The 23,638-nt window shown below is 51.1% G+C and overlaps 9 protein-coding genes across 9 annotated transcripts; 1 reads left to right on the plus strand and 8 right to left on the minus strand.

The window, feature by feature from the left end:
- Positions 1–35: 35 nt before the first annotated feature.
- Positions 36–1,265, minus strand: AA0111_g8418 (hypothetical protein; the record flags this gene model as incomplete). The annotated part of the gene is made up of 1 exon (XM_028654863.1): positions 36–1,265. The coding sequence occupies one exon, from the start codon at positions 1,263–1,265 to the stop codon at positions 36–38; it is 1,230 nt and encodes a 409-aa protein (XP_028503955.1).
- A 584-nt stretch (positions 1,266–1,849) lies between these two features.
- Positions 1,850–2,134, minus strand: AA0111_g8419 (hypothetical protein; the record flags this gene model as incomplete). Its single annotated transcript, XM_028654864.1, has 1 exon — positions 1,850–2,134. The coding sequence occupies one exon, from the start codon at positions 2,132–2,134 to the stop codon at positions 1,850–1,852; it is 285 nt and encodes a 94-aa protein (XP_028503954.1).
- A 1,014-nt stretch (positions 2,135–3,148) lies between these two features.
- AA0111_g8420 (hypothetical protein) lies at positions 3,149–4,576 on the minus strand (the record flags this gene model as incomplete). Its single annotated transcript, XM_028654866.1, has 1 exon — positions 3,149–4,576. One exon carries the CDS (start codon positions 4,574–4,576, stop codon positions 3,149–3,151), a length of 1,428 nt encoding a protein of 475 aa, XP_028503997.1.
- An 801-nt stretch (positions 4,577–5,377) lies between these two features.
- On the minus strand, positions 5,378–6,397 carry AA0111_g8421 (hypothetical protein; the record flags this gene model as incomplete). The annotated part of the gene is made up of 1 exon (XM_028654867.1): positions 5,378–6,397. The coding sequence occupies one exon, from the start codon at positions 6,395–6,397 to the stop codon at positions 5,378–5,380; it is 1,020 nt and encodes a 339-aa protein (XP_028503998.1).
- A 1,686-nt stretch (positions 6,398–8,083) lies between these two features.
- Positions 8,084–10,257, plus strand: AA0111_g8422 (hypothetical protein; the record flags this gene model as incomplete). Its single annotated transcript, XM_028654868.1, has 5 exons — positions 8,084–8,358; positions 8,582–8,628; positions 8,760–8,927; positions 8,985–9,418; positions 9,472–10,257. 5 exons carry the CDS (start codon positions 8,084–8,086, stop codon positions 10,255–10,257), a joined length of 1,710 nt encoding a protein of 569 aa, XP_028503999.1.
- A 347-nt stretch (positions 10,258–10,604) lies between these two features.
- On the minus strand, positions 10,605–11,738 carry AA0111_g8423 (hypothetical protein; the record flags this gene model as incomplete). Its single annotated transcript, XM_028654869.1, has 4 exons — positions 10,605–10,888; positions 10,946–11,488; positions 11,559–11,610; positions 11,694–11,738. 4 exons carry the CDS (start codon positions 11,736–11,738, stop codon positions 10,605–10,607), a joined length of 924 nt encoding a protein of 307 aa, XP_028504032.1.
- Positions 11,739–12,058: 320 nt separating this feature from the next.
- AA0111_g8424 (Glycogen phosphorylase) lies at positions 12,059–14,926 on the minus strand (the record flags this gene model as incomplete). The annotated part of the gene is made up of 5 exons (XM_028654870.1): positions 12,059–13,872; positions 13,920–14,291; positions 14,342–14,419; positions 14,470–14,671; positions 14,735–14,926. 5 exons carry the CDS (start codon positions 14,924–14,926, stop codon positions 12,059–12,061), a joined length of 2,658 nt encoding a protein of 885 aa, XP_028503981.1.
- Positions 14,927–16,223: 1,297 nt separating this feature from the next.
- On the minus strand, positions 16,224–17,298 carry AA0111_g8425 (hypothetical protein; the record flags this gene model as incomplete). The annotated part of the gene is made up of 2 exons (XM_028654871.1): positions 16,224–16,819; positions 17,100–17,298. 2 exons carry the CDS (start codon positions 17,296–17,298, stop codon positions 16,224–16,226), a joined length of 795 nt encoding a protein of 264 aa, XP_028504018.1.
- Positions 17,299–21,847: 4,549 nt separating this feature from the next.
- On the minus strand, positions 21,848–22,750 carry AA0111_g8426 (hypothetical protein; the record flags this gene model as incomplete). Its single annotated transcript, XM_028654872.1, has 2 exons — positions 21,848–22,380; positions 22,447–22,750. The coding sequence occupies 2 exons, from the start codon at positions 22,748–22,750 to the stop codon at positions 21,848–21,850; spliced, it is 837 nt and encodes a 278-aa protein (XP_028503992.1).
- Between the last annotated feature and the right edge of the window lie 888 nt (positions 22,751–23,638).

A 23,638-nucleotide genomic window follows, 5' to 3' on the forward strand; every position in this document is an offset into this window, starting at 1 on the left:
TGCTGTTCGATAGAGTCGATGACGTATCGTAGGCTTTAGGCCTTGAGCGAAGGTCGGTCCAGCTCACCTTTCACTAATAGACGCCATGCCGGTAGACCGATAGCATCGAAAGGAGGGTACATCGCCTCAAATTTCACGCTATAAAACTTACTAAAATCGCTGAAGTGGTACTTTTCTCCCTTCAGGATAAAGCTCATTGCTGAAGGGATATCTTCCACCAGATAGTCTGCTAAGGCTCGAACGTCGGCCGCAACGTAGGCGACTGGGTCTTTCCTGAAGGACGCATGTGCAAGCCGAGTTTCTATAGCTAGCTCAAACTCACCTATGGTCGGAGGGCACGATATGTGCATAAAGCCCCGGCTGATCAACAACTCCATTCCGTAAAAGTTGGTACGCTGAATAATCTCAGCAACGTGGTTGGGGTGAACTCGCCAATCAACCCGTTTTTGTGAATCTGACTGCGCAAAACGAACACAACGAGCCAGTTCCGAATCAATGTGAAATGGAGGTACTGGTAATTCTCTTAGAAGACGGGGAGCTTCGCCATCGTCAGGAACCACCCAGTTCAACCGCTGGTTCATTATCTCAACATCCAACATATCTGGCATTGGGGAATACTCATACTCCTTTGCTCGAGGAAATTCAGGCCGAGCGGTGAGCTGGGCAAGGTAGTGCTCGCAGTTCCTGGGGTATTCAGTATCACAACCTTCGCTATAGGCTACGTCTATCCTGATGGAGTATTGCGAGCCCTCAGCAATCCATGATGGAACTGTGGGCACGATTATTGAAGCCGCTTCAGATGCGACAATACCTTCAGCAGCTGGTGGCGGCGCTCTGTGATTCTTGAGATCCCTGAATGCCGCCTCATCGTCCGTAGAAGATTCTTGGCATTGCGATGGCTCACCGGCTGTATATTGCAGGCCTTGAGATGCGGATCTTGCGAGTCTAAAGACTTTCCCATCATCTTTGGATGTCTGAGGCTTCCTGGTAGAGGTCTCGTTGTCGATCTCGGGAAGAAAAGACTTGTCGTTGGGTATGGGTTCCAACTCAGCGATTGGTGTTTGTTGCGCTTTGGCCAGACTGTAAATGACTTTGCGAACTAGGGGATCTTTCTGATCTGACGCTGCTACATCGGGTATTTCCTCTAGATTCTCCGAAGATAGCGGTTTTACGACCACAGTAAAATACTCAGAAGTGAAATCCTGGACTGGTGAAGATTGACTCCCACCATTCTTTACTAGAAGAAAAGGCTGATCGCCTAGCATCTTTACCCTCTTGAAACTACCCTCTCGAAGATCGTTTTCAGCTTTTCGCTTGCATAAAAATCTGAAGTCTCTGACGTTGGGATGATAGTGTTCTCCCTCCTCTACTCGCATCCTCTTCCACCGTCTTCTCACTATAGGACCTGGCTCCCGACCGATCTCCCATGGCTTTTTTCTCGACCTTAACCCATCTTTTAGGGTGCCAGCCTTATCAGCTAGTAGAGCTGGAGCTGTGGATTTTGTGTTTGCTATATTAGACGAAAGTGGTACGTCTTTTCAGACGTCAAAGGCCTTCTTAAGATCTGGATCGCGCGCTAGACGAGTCTGTTTGACATAACCTACAGCAGGCTTCCCGAACAGTTCCTCTTTAGTGTTTACAAAGTTCTTTAGGACACTTTTGCTGTCGTCTAATAGGCTAGCGAAGCCACCTTTGAGAGATTTGTATGAAGTGAAAGGCGGAGACGCAGGATTTTGAGGCATGAGAAGGCTTTGTGTGGGTGTGAGGTGTCCATTGTGCTTGAATGATCGCAAAGCATTCAGCGGAGAAGATGCAACCCCGAAGATCACGGGTTGCAAGGTAACAATGCCTACGCGTAGTTGATCTCGTCTGGGTACAATGGTATCAGTGTTATGCCATCCTGTGGTTTGTCGGCGTTATCGTTCAAGCATCGCTTTTCGTCTCGCTTCGGTGCTAGAGAGGTTTGTCCGTTTGATGAATCGGCGCGAGGGCGGAGAGCAGGTCGCTCTGATTGTGGTAGTTCCCGTGAACGGCGCCTCTTATGAGGACAATTGACTTTGGTTGTGGCCAAGGGGTCTGTCCGACTGGTTGGAGCTGACATAGCGCCTGCCTCAGCATCGTTGTTGGTGAACATGGTCGCAGCGAAAGGTCGATGGTGTCGCGATGAATTTCAGTCGGAGGAAAGCGTCCACGATGCAGGGTATGTCCCTAGGCCACTAGCAGTACTATTCACCCTATACTCTCCTGCAAGTGAATTGGACTAAGTAAGGAATAGTCGCGTCTGGAAACGACACGCCCATTTAATGTCATAAACGGAGCGACGAACTCGCCAGACCCTGCAATTTCGTGCAAATCGCTCTAATTACACTACCATTTCATTTCAAATATGATTCGAATCAGTCGTCATTGAAAAATCAGAAAGGGACTGCTAAGGGTAGGAACCTTGGAAGATTTTCAACCATGATTCAGTTCACTGGAAAGGCAGGGTATTGGGTACCTTTTGGTATTAGCATTGCCGTCGCTGAGTTATCTAAAAGACCTTATGGAAAGGCTCTTAACGTATATGTACTCATCGAAAAAGATTTTCCTTTTATGTCGTAGTCGATGATTACGAGAGCTGGGAAAGCGATGGAGCAAGCTTCCGCTTTGCATTTAGCAATTGGAAGAGTTTACGAGCGTCGTGTCACACAGATATTTGCGAGTGAACAGAACTAATTCGGTACTAACTCGGTGTAACGAAGAATTGTTCTTTGTCTATTGTAACATGAATTTGTAGACGAAGAATAATGCAAGCGATGACAGAGTGCGGTCCAGCCAAACCGATACCATGCATGATACCACCCGCATCTGCATGTTTTCTAAACCAAGTGAACACCCAACGCGCTATCGAGCTCTAACGAAACGTAGCCTTAGTAGCGTTATACAGGGAACATTCAGCAATGCCATAAGGTGACGTTATATATCCTGCTTGTAGCAGTCCCCAGATTAGTTTCCCCTCGATATACGATAGCGACTCATCCGCTGGAACGCCACCAGTTGCCACTGCTCTTCTAGTATCGGCGGCTTGCTTAATGAGCTTCGAGCGCTCCGACTGCGACGTAATGCCGTCGCTAGGCTTTCTGCCACATCTGTTCGGTTCTTCGGCTTTCTAAGCAAGCTTCTTGGCCCTTCTCTCTCTCTCATAGCCTGCAAACCGTGCTACATCCTTGGGCCACTGTCCGTAGTAGTCCCAATGGTCCTTGGCGTACGTGATCGCGAGCGCAAGGTCGCTGTCAAGGTCCATCGGCATCGGTCGATTAGCGATCAGCCCCAATAGATATTTATTAGGCAACTCGCCCTTCTTCAGCGGCATTAGCTTGTAGACCTCGATTATGTGGCGGTAGTTTGCGCTTGGGTCCTTTCGCAGCTCTTCCCTTCGTTTGTCGTCCTTCTCTCGTTGGAGGGCGGCGGCTTGAGCGACTTGGTACTCCTCCATAACGCGAGCTTGTTCAGCTACTCTAGTTTGGTGCTCCCGTATGCGCTGGAGTTCTGCCTCATGCTTCGCATCAAGCTTAGCCTGCTGCTCGCAGCACTCCAAGTTTGGATCCCTCATAATCTGGGCGACGCCATTCGGTGCACCATTTGGGGTGCCGTTTGCTTGATGGTATACGCCTGACTGATGAGGCGTAGCGGTATTTTGGCGTGCGAAGGTGGTATGATCGACGGCACCAGATTGTGTCATCAAATTTGGCCGCTTGTCTGCAGGCCTGGCACCCTCAGGCGCGCCTGTTGCCTGGCGTTTCTGACCTGTGACTTGAGCCGATCCAGGGCTTTGCGTTCGCGTAGTAGACGGCGGCAGAGCAGGCATATGGGAGTTGGCGCCAGGTGTCGCCGGCTTTCGGTATTTAGTGGGTGAGGTACCAGTCGTCGACGCTTGTGCTGTTGCTCCATTCTGGGGTGAAAGGGTCCTAGACGAAGCGGAAGACGGGGAGGATGCAGATAGCGGACCTGATGCACATGGCTTAGATGTGCTCCGAGCTACATTCTGGCGTTGCTGTTGGCCGTTTCCCGTCATAGTGATATTCGCACCGGATAAATTGTTCGAAGAAAATACGTTTGGTACTGAGCGTGTTGAAGCCTGAGCGTGCGAGAAGATTCCAATACGGTTTGGATTTGGGGGAGGCGCCATACCACTGGATCCGGGAAGTCGCGTTTCGTTGAAAGACTGTGCGGGGAACTGCATAGGGTTCGGTCGTTGTTGGGCATTAGGCTGTTGACGCAACTGCCATTGTTGTTGCGAATGCTGCTGCTGCTGCTGTGGAGATGACCGTCCTTCTGGCCGCCCGTCTTGCTGCTGTGAAGGCCGCGGTACCTGCTGCGGATGACTGACTGACTGATTGTGGCTCAACGCCCTGTCCGTAACTTCTCGGGGGGTATTTGGGCGGGCAGCTGCTTGCTGCTGATGCCCTTGTGGCTGTACGTACTGCTGTTGAGAATTGCGCTGAGCTAAACGATCACGGTATTCCTGCTGTTCATGTGGCGTCATTCGCGTCCATCTCCACTGCTGTTGCAACTGCTCTTCGGTGAATCTATTCATCCTTTCTGCAGTGCTGGTTGTTGTCGTGATAGTTGTTGTGCTTGGTGTATTAGGAAAGCTATGGTTGAGGGCGGAAGGGAAAGTTATGGGATATTTCAACTGGTGGTGAAAGAATACCGGTAGGACGGAGTAGAAACCAAACTGTTATATCTATCGTCTGCGGTTGGTAACAATAGGCGTTGGTGAGAGGTGCCTTCACATGGATCCTGTTTGCTACTGAGAGAACCACGGTTCTTCAGCCCTCACAATGTTGAATCGCTCTTTTCGTAGTACCAGAATCAGCGTCGCCAGAAATGCGCTCTATGTTAAATAATATTGGAGACAGTTCAATAACAAAAGACTCAACTGTTGCCTGTATGTTAGGGTTCGCAAATGGCAAAGATGCCGCGTTTACCTCCACTTCAATCCCGGCCACTTCTTGTAATAGCGCGCTATGTTTGAGATATTCGCAGCGGTCGTGTGATGCGAGAGATGTGACGCCAACCCGGATGCAATGCTTTCTGATGGGCCCGCATGTCCTGAGATTACTATCTTGGGAAGAACAACCAGGTGTGGACAGTCTTCTGGTTCTTTGCACGTATATATTCTTTTCAGAAATCGGCATGGATATGAATCAGGGCGAAATCAATGTCTCTAATGCAATGCGACAAATTGAAATAGGCGGCTGGAGGGGGCTTTGCATTGTTGGTTAATCCCTGTCGACTTGTGGTTTGCGGTTTGCGAAAAAGCTCGCTTCATCAAGAGGGGGAAAGCCATGGAGGAAGCAATTGAAAAGACAATGAACAGAAGGAATCCACTACCTTACAACTTGACATCCTTCTTCTGGTCTCTAACCTCTTGCGCCATTCTGACCATCGCATACAGACTCTGCAGGCGCGGCATCTCGTATCCTCTGTCCCTGGCGATCCTCAATGGATTACCTAGTATAACCTCAATCTCCATCTTCTTGCCCGCTTCCCAGTCGATCGCCATGCTTGGCTTGCTACCACTAGTGTTTTTCTGGGTAGACCGAATGATCTGGTCTGGGGTAGCAAACTCTTTGGGCATGGGTTCGCCGAGAATCTTGGGAGCGGTCTCAAGAATCTCCAACATCACGCCTTTAAGATGGCGCTGCAGTTCCGGGTCGAGAGACATGACGTTATTCGGGAGGCACTGGGTGAGGACGGAGGTTGGGTTCATCGAGGCATTGATGGCGATCTTGTGCCAGCGGACTAGTTGTAGTTTAGCATGGGAGTAGGCCTCGGCATCCTTGATACCGCCTTCCCTCAGCAGAGCAATGAACGCGTCGTTTTGCTCCGTGACGCGTGCGTCGGTATCCTTCTTGTTTCCGGTATCTAGATGAGGCAGGTACGGTCCGCTATTTATCCGCGTCCATCTGTTGTGCTTGATCTGGCCATGCTCGGGCTGAGCGCATGTGGCTATCGTGACGGCCGAGCAGATTGCCGCCTGTGGAAACCGCTTCGCGTACGGCTCCTCTACACCCAAACCGTTCTGTATCAGCACAATGGCTGTCTTATCGCTGACCAGCCCCTCAAGTATCGTCGAATCATCGCTGACGTCCGGCAAGGCCTTGGTGCTGACTACTATGTAGTCCCATTGTATGTCGCTCTTTCGCGCTTCTTCTGGGTTCGCAAACGTGTTCGCTGGCACGAAGGTGTAATCGCCGTATTGCGGTGAGGTAACTTGGAAGCCATTCGCCTTCACAGCTTTGTAGTTGGAGCGGCAGACGACAGAGACGGAAACACCAGAGATAATTGCGAGTCGAGATGCATAGAACGCTCCAATGGCGCCAGCGCCGACAATCAGAATGTTTGTAGACATTGTTAGGTTTGGAGGTTGAAAGAGAGGCAACGATGGCAGCACTGTAGCTTCAGAGCTCGCCTTATCGATAGGCCTTCCGCGTCCGGGTACATGCCGAGGTAACATCTACCCCAAAGCTTCTTCAACCTCACAGTCGGCAACACAGGCCGGAATGGTCAAAGAGAAAGATTCACTAGTAGCTTTGAGAAGCGGCGATTACGGATGCAACTAGTTTTATGCTCGCAGGTAATTATGGTAAAGCATAGCAAAGGTGCAATACACTCTTTATCGAACGTGTATGAAGCTGCCGAGTTGATCTTGGAACAACCGAGAAGATGAACATGAGCATGAATTGTGCCAAGCTACTAGAGAGACAGGACTGCAACTAGATTGAAGTCAAAGTAGAATTGTTGTCCGGGTTTGGGCGAGCGTGATGGAAAGGAAGTCATGCCATATCCGGACTAGTGCGCTAATCACAACGCGAACGCTGGACGTCAGACTTCCTCACATCATCAGTCTCTTCCGGCGGCAGCTACCGTCGTTACATTTCACCTCTTCTTGATCATTCCGCACTCTTCCCCTCTGGCTTGCAGATTGTCGCGACTCGAGATCGTATGTCATTGCATGGAGCAACTCGACGCAGCGAAATGGACGCGGTTCTTTCATATGAGACTTCCAGGATTGTGAGTGCTGAAATTGTGTCATTTTCTACGTGTGTGACTGAAACGTAGCGGGAAATGTATGCAATGCTTCTGCGCAGTTCGCTGAGAACATCCATGTCTCCAATGTAAATGTGTCACTGGTCTTGTGCTCAACGCCAGTCCCGCGAACTTTGAAGCAAAATCTTCGTAAAGCTCTAACGACTGTCCCGGTATTTGATTCTCTTCCTCTAGTTTTATCGTTTGTTGATCAGGTGGGAGAATACTCGACTGCTCGTTTGCTTGGGCCAAGGGTGGATGCGCCCACGTTTGGGCTGTCAGAAGCGGCAAGACTGTTCATCATGAGTGAAGATATGCATCGATACTTGAGAATAACAGGAGGGAAGTTTTGCAGCAACCATATGACAGTTCAGTATACAGTGCAAGATTCCTGTCACTCTGACAATATTTTCTTCCTGTAAACGATGCTACCTATCGTCCCTCAGTAAGATCTCTAATATCATCTCACCGCTCAATGGACCGATCGCGGCCGCTGTGAGGCGTTTGGGCGCTGACCGCTGCTTCCTCGTTGCTGGAGCCTTTGCGAGCACATACTATATAAACACAGACGCCGGGTCTCATATTCCGTCTCCCTATCTTCCAGCTTTCGCAACTCAATCACCATTTATCCTTAGTTTTGCTATATCATCGCTCATCAGTCGATTGGCAACGTCGAGGTTGCTGCCTTTTTCACTATCACCACGCATGAGTAACCCGCCTTTGTCAGTGTAATCAGCACAAGCTGCTATGATGCTTGCGAGAATGCATGCACACAGCCCATGTCGCCTTGAGCCTCACAGTGAGTCCGCTGTTCTCACGGTGAGGTGAGGAAGCTACGTTGGTGGACTGATTTGATTATTAGTGCTCCAAGTTTCACTTTCACCAGGCCACTGTCTTCGATGCCGCGTTGTCATGGCACATAGCGGATGTCCGAGCGTTTATCCATGACAGGTCTTGTCAACAATTGATATTCGTCTGAACGCCTTTGCACACCATACTGTCCACCATCATGTCTTCAATCATCAAGAGAGAAGAGAGTCAGGAGACCTTCCTTAGGACAATCCTGCGGACTTCCACGCTACCACCAACAGAGCTCGCCGACGATGCTTCTACATCGTCTGCTACATCAACATACAAAGAGGAGGATGTCGAACCGGCTATATGGTTGCCCAATACCATTCTTTCACTGCAGCATGGGTCCAGCAGAGCGAGCAGTGTCAGCATGAACAGTGTCTACCAAGGCAGTTCACCTCGAAAGTATAGGATGCACGGTCATTCCTCCAGGTAAGTCTTCACTTTCACTATGATGTCCTCATCCCTTTCGTCTTGTTTGGAGTTCTTCCCTAGCAACCGCACGTGGCGCAAAATTTGATGTCGCTACAAACCATCACAACATCGCCCACCCACCCACTCAGCCTTCACCAACCTCAAAATCCACAAGAACCTCTTTGTCGTGACACGTGAAGTCGACAATGCCTGGATCTAGTGCTAATCCGCATCACTATAGGGATCTGTTCTTTCCTGCCTACGCTGCTATGAACGCAGCACGTCAAGGTGAGTACTCTTTGTCCACTGAGCCATCAATATGGAGCGAAAGCACCAAATGGCATAGCAATATACTGGCATCTACATGCATACAGTTGCTACCGGATGTATCCAAACTTCAGTGGCTGACGCATACACAGATCAAAATGCGGATCAGATGGTGTCTGAGGACACCTTCGGTAGCCAGCAGGATCTGCAATTCCAGTTTCCGTCATTCGTGATGGAGAATGCGCAGCAGGCAGACCAGTTCGCGGAACAGCCGCCCAAGCTGCAATTGCAGCTGGACGGCTCCTGGAGGCAGCGTTCCAGTGAGTCTCACTACTTCATGTTTCCTTGAGAACCTCCTGGCTGACTGATTATGTCAGACTCTGAAGGGATAAACGACCTAGTAGCCTTCAGTCGCGGCAACGCCGAAGCCATCGATACACTGATCGCCCGCCTGGACAAGGCCGAAATGGACAACATGGCTCTCCGCCAGACCGTTGCTCAGCTTGTCAACGAAGCCAATGCCGGGTCCAGGTCGGCTCCTGGCCCTACCACTCGCTACCATGATGCCACCACTTCTCGCATCTCTACACCGAGCACACCAACCAAAGAGTGCTATAAACCCTTCCAAACATTTCAACTGTCCAGCCCCGTTCATCAAGATGAGGAGTCATTCAGTAGCAAGCTGACTCCGAGCAAGAAGAGCAAGAAGGGCGAGAAGACTAGGGCTCGAAAGGCCCTCAAGGTTAAGATTCCCGACGGCAAGAAGAATGCGGCACCTTCCGTCATGACTACTCCCTCGAAGAAGATCGACGTAAGTTCCACATGTCCAGTCCTTCACTATGAGATGCTAACGAATAGCAACAGTCTGGCTACCTCACTGGAAACATGGTCTCGGGTTTCCCCAACTTGATGACGCCTACCTCAGGTCAGCTCACGGGCACTATGGGATCCATGTATCTGACCACGCCGGCGTCGACTTATCCAAGGTCTCCAGTTACTCCTGGTCGCATCGGCCCCCCAAGCACCCAGAAGCGCGGCGTGACGTCCGTCAACAAGCGTAAGAATCATTCACTCAAGGAGTCCATGCCACCTTCGCGCGCTATGGTTCCCAACGTTCCTCTCACCGATACAGAGGTTATCGTCTACTTCTTTCAGTCTCTCGCACGTCCTCAAGTTGCACTGCGCCTCTACTCGCGCCACTGGGGCCCTGCTGGCATCGTCGAGATTCTTAACACACACCGTGATATCGAGGGCGGATACCTTCGCAACACCTGCTCCGTCAAGTGCATCACCGCTATCAACCGAGGCAAAGACAAGTACGGCGATGATTGGGAAGAGTCATTCCGCAGCCGAATTGAGGGGGCTGACGACATCACTGCTACCGACATGATGCAACATAAAGACGATGAGTTGGAAGGTGTTGTTGACTATGACGTCCGCGACTTGGTTAAGGGACTGCTTAAGCATCCTAAGGAGGGCGAGGATGGTGGTATCTTCACGCGTTGTGTCAAGTATTGCATTGAACATGACGCAGGCTATACCTTGGCTAATGTTCACCTGCTTGCTCTGGCTCTACAGGGCGGTATTGACCCTCAAAAGTTGGTCATTAACGGTGGCGAGGACGAGGAGGGTATTGAGGAGGATGTCTGAGGTGTTTGATTCATACACAGGTTGTTCAAGTTGCATGTTTGCAGTTGTACAGGATAAACATGGCGGATACTAAGGCGGATAATGATTGAGTAAACGAACGTCACGATAACCAATTGTATACTCCAGCAAGATTTGGAGGGTAATACAAACAAACGATAATTAGCTAAAATAGATGCACGTCCTCAAAAAATGTGCTTGTTTCCATGTCACTGCCACATCCTTAGATCGTGTCCATTCATCAATAATGCGCTATGAACCCTCAGGCCATGCTATGATTCTACTGCCAAACTCTATCATCCCAGATTCATACTCCTTCCATCCATCCACCTATCTTTGTCCACCCCGTCTCAACCCATGAACATCCTCAACATATCCCCTTTACCCTCGGAGCCCCCATCAGCCACACCCTTCCCAGCATCCTTGTCGGCACCCTTGTTCGGTCCCACCGGACTCGTCGCAGCGAAAAACAGGACCTTGATGGCGATGGCGAAACCAGCATGTAGCACAAAAACGACAATGAGCAGGATCTTGCTTGTCTTGGCTTCAGTAGTGCTGAGCACAGGGTAAAGGTTTCGTAGGAGGAAGAAGGCAGACGCCGCGAGACCAAGGGCTACAACTGTGAAATTGACAACTGTAGTGTGTCGGTCAGTATGCAGTACCCACGCCAAGGTTGAGAAAAAGAACTTACTACCCCAGGGACTCCATGCCACCAGACTGACGGCAATCCAAACCAAGTTCGCATATCCATACAAACAACAGCACTCGAGCAGATTCGCACTCTCACTCCCATACCATTTCAGAACACCCCAAAGCCCCACGGGCACAAAGGCCGTGTACCCATAGACCAGTCCCGCTGCCCCACTCAACAGCTTGAAGTCATAAGCAAAGTGCTCCTCGCCCTTCATGGCCAAATACTGGCTAATCGTCCCCGTCAAGAACAAGATGACAACGACGGTTGTAGCGATCCATACAGGGCCGTAGAGATCTGGATTCCCTTCTAGCACATCGAGGAAGTTGGCGCGTGGGTAAATGGTTGAGGTGCAGCGGCGGAGGACTTCGGCGGTGTCGACGTCAAAGGCTTGGGCGTAAAAGTTGAGCGACCAGAGATAGTGCTTTCGCGATGTGGGGTTGTTGGAGGAGGAGGAGCCGCCGGGGCCGGGGAGGAAGGAGGCGGATGACGAGTCGGGTTGGATCTTGGGGGCGCCACGGCCAGAGGGTTGGGTTTCGAAGTCTAGATCGCGATTCGTTAGTCGCTGGGTTGGGATGATGTTAAAGAAGAAAAAGATCTATCGAGGGCTTACTGGAGCTGTGGAATTCAAGGTCCTCTTGGAGGTCGGTATGGCCGAGGTCGCCCTGTGAGCTGGTAAGCTTGCCATGTCGAGTTGAGAGGGATTGCGCCGTCTGGGGTTTACGTCGGCTTTTCGACAACTGCATACCTCTTGATCGACATCTACGACGACATCGTAGCCTCTGTTCGCCATGGTTGCTCGTGAGGTGAAGGCTCTCGATATGTCGCGAACTTGCGTCGAGCTGGCCAGATTGCGGTTGACGTACGTCGCGCGACGCGACCGTGCGCTGCCGTAGGTTCATTCGGAGCGGCGTTTCAGGGTCCAGCACCGAGTCCCTCAAGACACCACCACAGCCTTACACGACAGCAAACACATGCACAGTTTACCCTGTTCGTTGCAATCGGGTTCTCATTATTGTCGCAAATACAAGGCGTCAGGTCTACGGATCTAGGCTTGTAACCATCTAGGATCTACCGCGAAACCAACGCATCCACCATTTCTCCACCATCCCTCTACGGCGCAGGCTCAGCCTTGACCTGTAGAGGTTCGACGTTCCAGATAGCCTCCGCATACTCGTCAATACACCTGTCACTGGAGAAGAAACCCATACGTGCGACTGTAGTGATGGTCTTTGTGGTCCACTCCTCAGTGTTCTTGTAGCTCTCATCAATGAGCTCCTGTGTCTTGATGTACGACGCAAAGTCGTCAGAGACAAGGTAGTAGTCGCCGTGATCCACGATGCCGTTGATCAGAGCAGAGAACTGGTCTGCATCTCCAAAGGTGCCGTTGTGGATTGCGTCGAAGACGTTTGCAAGTTGTGGGTCCAACTGGTAGTGCGAGTACATGTGTGCGTGACGGAGGTCCTCGACATCTTCAGCGAGGTTACCAAAGAGGAAGATGTTTTGGTCGCCAATCTCGCGGGTAATTTCGATATTGGCACCATCGCATGTTCCAATGATGAGACCACCATTCAAGCAGAACTTCATGTTACTAGTACCAGACGCCTCAGTACCAGCCGTGGAGATGTGCTCACTAATATCACTGGCAGGGCAGATGATCTCGGCCTTGCTGACATTGTAGTCGGCCAAGTAAACGACCTTGAGGGCGTCGCCCACGTCCTTGTCGTTGTTGACGACATCACCCACCTTGTTAATGAGATGGATAACTGTCTTGGCCATCCAGTAACCTGGTGCAGCTTTACCACCGAAGATGGAAACGCGAGGGGCTAGCTTCTTGCGGTCCTCTGGAGACATAGCCTTGATCTGGAGGTAACGGTGGATGACACCAAAGATGTTCAGCTGCTGGCGTTTGTACTCGTGGATACGCTTGACTTGAACATCGAAAAGCGCCGCAGGGTTGACCTTGACGCCATTGTGCTCCATGATGTGTTGCGCGAGTCGCACCTTGTTGGCGTACTTGATGTCCCTGAACTCCTTACGGAACTCCTTGTCGTCAACAAACGCCTCAAGCTTGTGCAGCAAGGTAAGGTCCTTCAGGAATTCGTGACCGCCCAACTTGGATGCAATAAGAGCTGAGAGCTTCGGGTTGGCCTGGTGGAGCCATCTTCTCGGGGTAATTCCGTTGGTGACATTTGTGAACTTGTCTGGTCCGTAGATCTTGACAAAGTCTTTGAAAATTGTAGTCTTAATCAGGTCGGAATGCAGCTCAGCTACACCATTGACCTTGTGTGAGCCAATCAACGCAAGGTATGCCATGCGGACCATCTTAGGTTGCGATTCCTCGATGATCGAAACGCGACCGAGCATGTCGCGGTCCTTGGGAAAGTTGCGCTCGACGAACTGAAGGAAATGCAGATTGATCTCATAGATGATCTGGAGGTGGCGCGGGAGGAGATGCTGCATGAGCGGGACGGACCACTTCTCGAGCGCTTCAGGTAGCACAGTATGGTTGGTGTATCCGAATGTCTTCTGAACGATGTTCCATGCCTCGTCCCACTCCAGGCCCTCGAGATCGACTAGGATTCTCTGAAGCTCAGGGATAGCGAGCGTTGGGTGGGTATCATTAAGCTGAATCGCGACTTGGTTGGGGAACTCCTTCCAGGCGCGCTGACTCTTCTTGAATCGCCGCACGATGTCGTAGAGCGAAGCCGCACACCAAAAGTACTGTTGCTTCAGGCGGAGCTCCTTACCACGGTCAAGGTTGTCGTTGGGGTAGAGGACAGCAGAAATAGTCTCAGCTCGCTGCTGATCAGCTACTGAGCTCTCGTATTCACCAGAGTTGAACTTCTGGAAGTCGAATTCGCCGCTGGCAGCCTTGCTTCCCCAGAGACGCAGGTTGTTGCAAGTGCCAGTCTTGTAGCCGGGAACTGCACCAATCAGTAAAAGGACGGCGGTTGATATGGGAACTGCTTACCTGGGACGTCATAAGCAACAGCTTTGACAATCTCGCCGCCTTCCCATGAGGATTGCTGCTTGCCCTCATCGTCCTGCCAGCGGTTGACGTGTCCATAGAACTGTATATCAACCTCGATGTCGTGGCGCTGGAACTCCCATGGGTTGAAGTCAAGCCAGTAGTCTGGAACCTCGACCTGGTATCCGTCGTGGATCTCCTGCTTAAAGATACCATATCGGTACCGTAGGCCGTAACCCCAGGCTGGGTAGTTGAGAGATGCCATCGAGTCGAGGAAACAGGCTGCAAGGCGTCCGAGACCACCGTTTCCTAGGGCTGCATCGTGCTCTTGAGAGATAATGTCCTCCATGCGGAAGCCAAGGTCACTAAGACCCTCTGAATCGATGTTAGAGGAAGCAATTGATGAGTTCAAGCGGAGGACCTACTAGTAGCAATATCCTTCTGCTCGACATTGAGCATGGCATTGTCCAGGGCGCGGCCCATCAAGAACTCGAGGGACAGATCTAGCCTTGTTAAACAACATTCTATCATGACGCTTCTCGCTCTTGCTCACAGTATACGCGCTTCTGATCAGCAAAGGTCTGACTCTGTTGTGTCTTGTTCCAGTCCAGGACCAAGCGATCCCTGAAGGCAAGGGCGGTTCCAGAATACGCGGCGGCCTCATCGCAGTTGAAGAGGGAGCGCGCCAGGGTAGTCTCGATGTGGCGAACGGCGTCTTTGGTAAAATCGTCGGAAGTAGAGAAAGGCTTGGGCATCTATATATAAGTTAGTGTTGAGTCCTTTGATGTTTACACTGCTATCGAAAGCCATCCACGTACAAACTTCCTCCATGCCTCGCGTTGAGGCTCTGGAATACTCGCTTCCACGTTTTTGATCTCGCTGGGGCCAAAGCCAGTTACAGTCCTCTTGTGCTTGGGTCTGCTGAAAGAGGGGCCAACGGGACCCTTGAGGTCGGCAAGTGGAGCGCTCGTCGAGGGCTTGCGCTCACGGGGAGAAGGGTTCGCGGCCATGTTGGTAATATCAATTGCAGAGAAACCCGGATTGCTAAGAGAGTGAGTTGGTGGGAGAGAGATGATGGCGGGGTAGAGGGGCGTACAATTGCCGCTTCGAGGGCTGCAGGCTTATAAAGAGGCCGCAGAAGTACCTCAGGTGTGGTGTTTGCGAAGCGCCAGACAGGAAAGATGAGCGGCAGCGACGGCAACGGCGTATTTACAGGACACCGGATTGAGGAAGACAAGGTGGAGATGAATTGAGCATCAAGGCAAGGCCCCCAGGAATATATCAGGAGAGCAGGAGCACCCTAGCGGATCGCGGGGAAGTAACACACTATGGAGCCAGTCTGACAGCTAACAACAAGCTGTTGAGCTCTCCCACATGCAAGCTGTATGCAGCAGCTCGCATACCAGTACAAAGTGGGGTAGTCGACCCCACGAAACCGTCGCGGAGCCGTTAGCGAAGACGTGACGGACGTGTTGTCCAATAAACTTGTGCATGCTGAGGCTTTAGTGCGACTGTTGCGCGTCGTAGCGTGATCTTCACTATGGCCAGAACCAGCCGGGGTGACGTCTTCAACCCCTCCACACCATGCTGGCAAAGTGCGGAGTAATCTAAATAAGAGGGAGGAACGCGATGGAACGCAACGAGTACCAGGCCTGACTTTTTTGAAATCGATTAGACGAAAATCCAATTGCGCGCGTTCAGCCTGCGCGGATCTTGTCGGAACAAGGAAGACTATGTGATGATTAGTTGAGGCTGCAGCCCCACCATCGCATGTTCATCCGATCCTGTGTAGACAAAAAGAGTACCCAACGACCGCTATCGTGACATTTCATGTCTTCCACGCGTTTGGTCACATATGCACGAGTCGTTTGCGACAATTTTGCACCACACACACATAAATCATGGTGCTCGGAAGAATATTCGGAATGATAAAGTGCCAGCATTTATTAGAGCCATCTCTACATAGTGTTGGTATCCTCAAACATGAAGCCAATCCTCAAAACTCCACAGTGGGTATTACGCAGATAGCGTACTCAAAACCAGAAGCATAGGCCATTATGTCAGGCCACCGAATCCACTCAACTCCACCCTGAAACAAATATATACGAGTTTACAACAAGCCTGTTGTAGGCACAAGACAACACTGAGTATATGACCCGATTGATGTCGGAGAACGCCGAGATATGCGCATAGCGGCTAAGGGCGAAAAATGCCGAAAAGATGTGGGTATCGTGAATGTACGCAGCAAGACAGTTAAAGATGGTAGACTGAACGAGATTCGTAGCGCGTTCGTAGGAAGCTGCCGTCTCATGGGCTGGGCTCCGGAGTCTGCGCGCCATAGCTCCAGATTGCAGTACCTTGGAGGCTGATGGAGAGGTTTTGTCGTTGTTTCGTTGCGGTCGTGATTGAGATCGGTGTGGAGGGACATGTGCTTGTTCGCTGCATGTTCTTCAGCCTCCGCTCCACCATGTCGTTGGAGATTCGAGCAAGACCATAGTCCATGTCGTGCAACATAGCTCGCTTGGTGGCCTCGATCTCCTGCACGGTGAAAGCACCGTCGCTCTCCCTAATGCTCCAGTGCCGCGAGGAACGTTGACGGTCGACCAGGAAGCCATGCGCGAGCGAAAGTGCAGCCAGTGCAACAACATCTGGGCTGACATGTGCGTTCTGACGCAAGTCTGTCCTCAGAAAGTTCTTGACGTCGCGAGCATAGTCGCTTGGCGCAAGAGCATCACGCCAAGTAGCTGCAAACCGGCTGCTCAACGCATCCAGCAAGCACCCCGCAAAGGCGACAATCTCATCTGGCAGCCCAGCGCGGTCCAGGAAACCTTGAATCACTGATGCATGAGGACGGTGGGTGGAGACGTTGAGCGGAACGAGGTTCGCAAGGTGGGTTGCGTATACTATAGATAGTATGTTAGCGGTCCGAAATCAAGGAAGTGGCAACAGCTTTGATCCTGGGTGGAGGGGTGTTGGTGGAACAACTAGAAGATCGACAGGAACACTTCGAATTTGTGGAGTAAGGAGTGTTGAGTTGGAAAAGGAGCATCTGGGATGAAGCATGACGAGGGCCAAGGCGGCGTATGCAGGGGAACGTCGCTCTGCCGCCCGGTCCGACTCAAACACACCATCATCCACATGCCGTAAACAGAGATTTGACATGTGAGGTAAAAGTGAACTAACCTTCGTGTTGTGGAGGGCTAATGATGTCGTGTGACTGTGTCGATGTTTGGGCGGCTGGTGTTGATACCCGAGTTGGTGTGGGCTCCTTTGCTGGCGGAGGGGTTGGCAGGTTGGACAGCGGAACACAACTTGCAAAGTACCTGTCCAACTCTTCGTCTGACATTTCGCTGTTGATAGATGGTGCTGGAGAGTAGTCCATTGTGTTGTCTTTTTTCCTTTTTCCCAAACTGTAACTATGTTGATGTGTTCTGTCGGTAGTACGGCGGTGTCGGCGAAGTGTAAGCGAGATGGTTGGAGACTTGGTCGTGTGATGTTGTAGTAGTCGTGAGTCGATGGGCAATGGGTGTCATGAACCAAGCAGCCAAGTTTGGAATATCGTCAGTGGGGAGAAGAGCCTGTAGAGTGAGGGCATTCACGAGTCTATATACACGCCCAGGCTCCGACCAAGAAAACCGAGACGGTGAAAGCGGCGGATGGGTAGCGTCGCTCGCTAGCTGGTCCCCTGCACCTTCCAGCTTGCAGTAGCCGTCTCCCTGCCGTGCCATCTTTTTACAGGCGCGCGCACGCTCTCCCGCTCAGGCCAGCGCCAGCTACAACTTGGCCCTATGCGCCATCGTCAGGGCTACCGATGCGAGCTATGGCTTGTGCGGCTGTGAGATTTGTGGATGTGTGCAGCCGCCTGGGTGCCTGGTAAGAAATGGTCAATGTTGTTCCGGGTCCGGAGTTGTGCCCATCACACATTGTGATTTCTAAAACTATACGACTAGGGAATCGAGACCCAGGAATACAGTACGCCGATGTTGCGTGGTAGATGATCCCCAATCTAATCTTGTCTTCTCCAGATCTTCGTCTACTCCATCACGATCAACACCCTAGCAGTCACTAACTTCTTCATCTGCATACAGCCTGACGCTCATCTGGCAGTTGCAATACCGACACGACATAAACTTTGTATAGGGCCCCCCCAATCTCGCATATCGTCTTGTCGGAAAAGCTTATGCCCTCCATCCTACACGCGCATCAAACCCCCCCAGGCCGCCGACGACTCGCCTGTGAGCACTACTGCGGGCATTATTGTCTATCCACAAGTTCCACTGCGAAACAAACCATCACACTTTTCACCCGTAGTTCCGACTGCAGAATCTTTTGCACATGTCAAATCCCATCGATCGCATCGCCGCTGTCAATTGCCCTGCATTAGTCCTCATTCTGTGCGTTCGTCACGCCATCACGCCGCTGATGCCACTCGAGCAGCCAGCACCAGTTCCCTCACCGCTATGTTCCGCACCTGGGAGCACGCACGCTATACGATACGATACGGCTGTTCGGATGCATCCTATCTCCGCACCCAAGCTCGCAAAAAGGGGACGTTGCAGACGAAAGCGCGCTGCGAACCCCACATCCAAGCTCTGGGGCGCAGTCATCCTAACCCGTCTTCAGCAGCTCACCCGCTTGCCTCATGCACTTGACCCAGCATGATACTGACCTGATCCGTCAACACCAAATCTGCACACAACACGAATCGCCATAACTGACTATACACGCGAATACGTAGCTTCCTCCCGAACGCTCTGACTTGCTGGCGGAATTTCGGCTCCGGCGCCTCGTATGACGGTCCATCGCGTCTAGTTTTCTCCGATAGTATTACGGGGCGGGTGGAGCAATCCAATACTGGCGCACAGAGAAAAACACAGACGACAAATTCCATCTTTAGCATCTACAGAGTCGTGAAACAGCATTTGCCCGGTAGCCTTAACGAGTTTACGAGCTTTGTACGACTAATGCTATCGATTACGCTAATTTGTGCGAGCAGCCACCTTCCGCCGCGCTTTCAGGAACCGTCGCTATGAGACGCATACATTGTCGTCATGGTTGTAGCGTGCATCTCCGATCCCTCAATGTTGGAATACCTCAACAGACTCCGTGGACTGATGGAGGCCACGTACGCAACATTCAAGAGCCTCGGGAGTCTGGGCCTGAGTCCAAGGCTCCACTCTTCATCCTCTTTCGACCTCAGCACCATGCGCGATTTGCTTCTTGCTGCAGGATCGAGACAGATTCAGACGTCGAGATTGGCTCACCGACGCTGACAGATGTCGTGCCTCACCGATGGACGCTACTGATGTCTCCTAAATGGCTGACAAGCCACAACCATCGAGCATTGTCTCCAATCAAAACCACTCGGACATTCTGAAACAACAGCGTTCAAACTGTCTTTACACTTTATGTCTAGATTGTGAACACCTGTTTGGTTCGGGAGCGTCATCGTGTGTGGCGTAAGTAGCTCCCGAAGGCTCTAGTTGGTCGAGAATTCTTTAGCCTTCCAAGAAACAACCGCGCCTAGATCTACCACAATCTTCACAGCAACTCCTTTAAAGAATTTGATGACTTAACACCTGGTACTGCACCCGAATGTTCACGGCTGAACGTTGCAGATTCCAAATGCTTCACAACGCGGTGATGCTCGGCCATCCCAAACATCTAGATTCAGCCACGAGAAGCTATGCGCTCATTCATTCCTACTGCGTACCAAAGGTAGAAGACTTGCTTCATGTGGCCAGAACCCACACGTGCAGTACAAATAAGGCCGATAGGGCTCCTCTCAGGACGACATCAAGTTGCTTTATGCATCGATTGCACATCTTTCACAATCCCATGCTCCGCGCAGCCGCTCACACTGCAGCCATCTTGTTCCTTCTTCTTGAAAAATTGCACATAAGTCCCCATCTACATCGCTTACCGCAGGTTCTAAGCGGGCAACACTATCGATTTCTTGCCAAGATGCCTTGTCACATGTGCCAGAGCTCAATTCTTCAGCTCGTCGTGGTACCATAAGCAAGTTGAACAAGAAGCACGTTTTCCCTTCCGTCAACGGGCCGAAATTTATCAAAAGCAACCACTCTTGACATCTCGCTTCCTGAATTTAGCCGATGTTCGTCGTCTACTGGGAGAGGTAAGCAGTTATACCTAGCTGGGAAAGGTATGCTAGCTTTTCGTTGTTCAATACAGCGGCGTTCGACAAGACGTCCAAAGCAACGCCGCATTTATTTTTCACCGCAACTTCATTACCACCAAAGGGTCACCGCTCATATCTCGGCCGCGGATTCCCAATTGATCAGATGACAACGAACACATGCATGCGTCGAACCAACCACCTTTCCGAACTCACTTCGATCACAGGTTTCCTTTTTCCTCTATATCCTTCCGTCCGCCACCGTTGCGCTACCACAAAATTGTGAACAAGCAAAAACCGTCGCCAGGGGCACGACGAGTATGTCGGCAGTCGGCAGTCGACAGTTGATATTTTCTTTTGCCGTTGATGACAACGCATACATACATACATATAATGTTATATACCAAATAGCTTGAGTACCAAGCTTCGAAAATTGGTGATGGCGTCATATGGTGTTTCAGTTGGACACCAAGCGAGACAAAGAGTAGTGGTGTGAGGCTTGTTGGTGTATACATGTGCATATGAGACTACAATATACAGAGGTGTTGCAACCTTTACAGCACCGGATAGTAGCTAAGAAACAAGGATGACATCTTCCATGACGGCTAGATATACACTCTGCAACCTGTACAGAATCAATGCCGTAACTAAAAACTTCAGAATGACATCCCTTGTGCCATGTCCTCAAGTGTGCGACATCTCGAATGGAGAAACATACTTTGAAACAACATGACTTGCTCATCCCATCATATTCAAGCTGGACAGATCGACGCTGTTCACAGATCCTGATATTGCTGATAAACGACGAAAAACCTCGCTACTTTTGCTACTGGCAAAACCAGTTTGATAAAACGCATGACTCTTCTCTCATCCTTGCCATGTTGTTGTGTCTTCTCACATCTAATTCGTCACTCAACATTCAGTTCTCACACACCTTATATATCAGTTCCATAAGCGGAGATCCGAACACATCTACCCGAATACTGCATTACCTAATTTGAATACCATGACAGATATAAACACATGGTAGAATCGTCTTTCGACTTTGGTATTAGGTACAACGACCTAGAGCATACACTATAGATACTGTTCCAAGTTTACTGTCACGAAGAAGGTAAAGAAAAAAGTACTGAGCATGTCCAGCGCCGCTTGCACTCCCTGTACACAAGGCCGATCATAATAAGTCCTACCAAAACACCACCTTCCAAACACTGGGGCGGGATGGGATGTGAGAAGGATGTAAGCGCTAATGTATGGGGTTGACTGAAGACGGGCGCATGACTGTCACGAATTGAACATCACAATAAGTCGCACCGAGACCGTCAAAACAATGTGCACGCTGTGATCATGTGCTACCCAGATTATGTTGTCTAAGCACAACCACGTTCATGTATAGAGGTTCAAATAACAATATGAACGTTGATTGTACTGCAATTGCGAACATGATAACAGACCAGAAACACCACATTTCTCCATGAAGACAAGGAGAATTCATCCTAACATCCTCCTCCAAGCGCAAATCCTGTATGGCCACATATTCCTTGGACCCATACTATCCTACTCTACTGTCATCTACTCCAGACTGAATCAGCCTCGCACATTTGGGATATCGTTAACGACCAAATTCCGACTCAAACACTTTTCCTTCGATCGTCCACAGGCGACGCAAACAAGTCTATTGTCTTCTTCGTCATGACTGCCGTATCTTCGTCAAGAATGGTACCACAACCTTCCAACACGTATGTTGTCGTGCGCGATTGGAGGCGGGGACATTATCACAAGCGTAGAGAAACGCTTACTGTGCCTTCTTAGGGGCTCCCTGTTGTCCGCCAACGTACCTGCGGATGTCAGTAGCATCGCCGGCTTGCTTGACAATGCCCTTGAAGGTAGCCCAACCCTGCTTGGCAGCGGGAGGAGTGCTCTGGTTGGCAAGCTGAGCGTCAATGCGGGCAGTAAGCTGGTTGATAGCCTCCTGGACAAAGCTGCTCTGCGCAACGCGAGCGCGGAAGAAGACAGTGTAGACAGCGAGTAGGATCCATGAACCCTTCTGGAAGAGCATGGCAGAGCCGAGGACGCGGAACCAGAGGAAGATCTCAAGCAGGGCAACAAGAGTCATGGAGCCATCGTAGTACTCCTTGACGAACTTGCCAATAGCCTCGGAGGCGGCGGAGCCTTGTGGCTTGGCGCCGGCCTGAGCAGCGGGTGGGGGCTGGATGGTGGGCAGCAGGTTGGAGCGCACATAGGTAGCGACGTGGAAGACGGAGTATACGGAGAAGGGGAGTATGGCAAGGGGGATCTGGCGCGAAAAGAGCCAGACGAGAGCCATGACTGCCAAATAGTTAGCACGTGCTACGTGGGGGGGAAAGGCTATGCACAGCCTCGTAGAAGACTTACTCAAGTACTGAACGTTCTCATCGGTAGCAAGAGCGACGACACCGCCCTGCTTTCCGGCCCTCATGCGGGCGCGATAGGCCTTGTAGACTACGATGCCGTATGTGACGCATGCCGACAGGAAGGCAGTGCGGTAGGAGAAGGCGGCCCATCGCGAGGAGTAGTTGAAGGTGATGTACGACAAGCTGTATCGCAAAGTAGCGAGCAGCAGGGTAACGTGTCCGGCGAACCAAGCAAACTGGAGAGTTTGGGCAAGGGCAGCAAGGCGCTGGCCCAAAGGCATGGAGGCAGGAGGTGGGGGTGCCATTGTGTGTATTTCGGAAACTGTCGTGTGGGCTACGTAATAGGCAGCTTGCAACGTCAGTAAAGATCTGGGGAAGAGAATGCGGCTTCCTATGTAGAACAGGAGGAATGGCCGACCGCTGGAAATGATCTGCTGCCTTGCGAAAGGATGTCAAGGTGCAATGTGTCCACAGTGGTGGCTGGGTGCTGGAAACTGCTGGTGCTGCCCGGCGTTCGGGACCCGCTCGTGATATTCGCCGTGCCTGATAGGCGGGGTCGACTTACCGATTGAGAAATCAGGTCCGGGACCTTAGTAAAGTTGCTCTGTAGTTGCGAGGATTGTCGACGCAGAGGAATGTGAGAGCAGAGTAATGGTGTGGTTGTACGTTCCCAAGGGAGTAGGAAAGCGGGCAGCAAACCAGAATTCGGGCGTTTGGGGGGTGACGACATGGCATGGCAAGCTGCAATTCTGGAGTGGGCTAGCACAAGCCCGTGCGCCCTTACCACGCCTGCACCCTGACGATCCCCTCAGCCGCCAGCCAGGCCTCCATGTGCCGGCGTCTTCACAAGCTTGTAAGCGTCTTCGCAACAAGCACAATGTCGTCACTGTTGTTTCTCCACCCGAGTCGCATTGTTTGTTGAGAAACATCACTAGTTTGCAATCAGCTTCGCGTTTTGCCCACAAATGAAATTGCCTATGATAGTCTGTAGAGTACATGAAAAGAACCTGTCCGACACTCCTCGCTCCGAACTACGTCTGCCGAATACTAAATAATAGAAAATGCTGAAGGTGAAGCAAGGGAATCGGAAAGGAGCGCAAAGACGTTGGTATCAATCAACAATCCGGACAACTGCACCAACATGTGACACTGCTGTGCATCGTCCCCAATGTTCCATCGTAGTGTATTATCCC

Source organism: Alternaria arborescens (assembly GCF_004154835.1).
Source record: "Alternaria arborescens strain FERA 675 chromosome Unknown contig_21, whole genome shotgun sequence".
NCBI classification, from domain to species: Eukaryota; Fungi; Ascomycota; class Dothideomycetes; order Pleosporales; family Pleosporaceae; genus Alternaria; species Alternaria arborescens.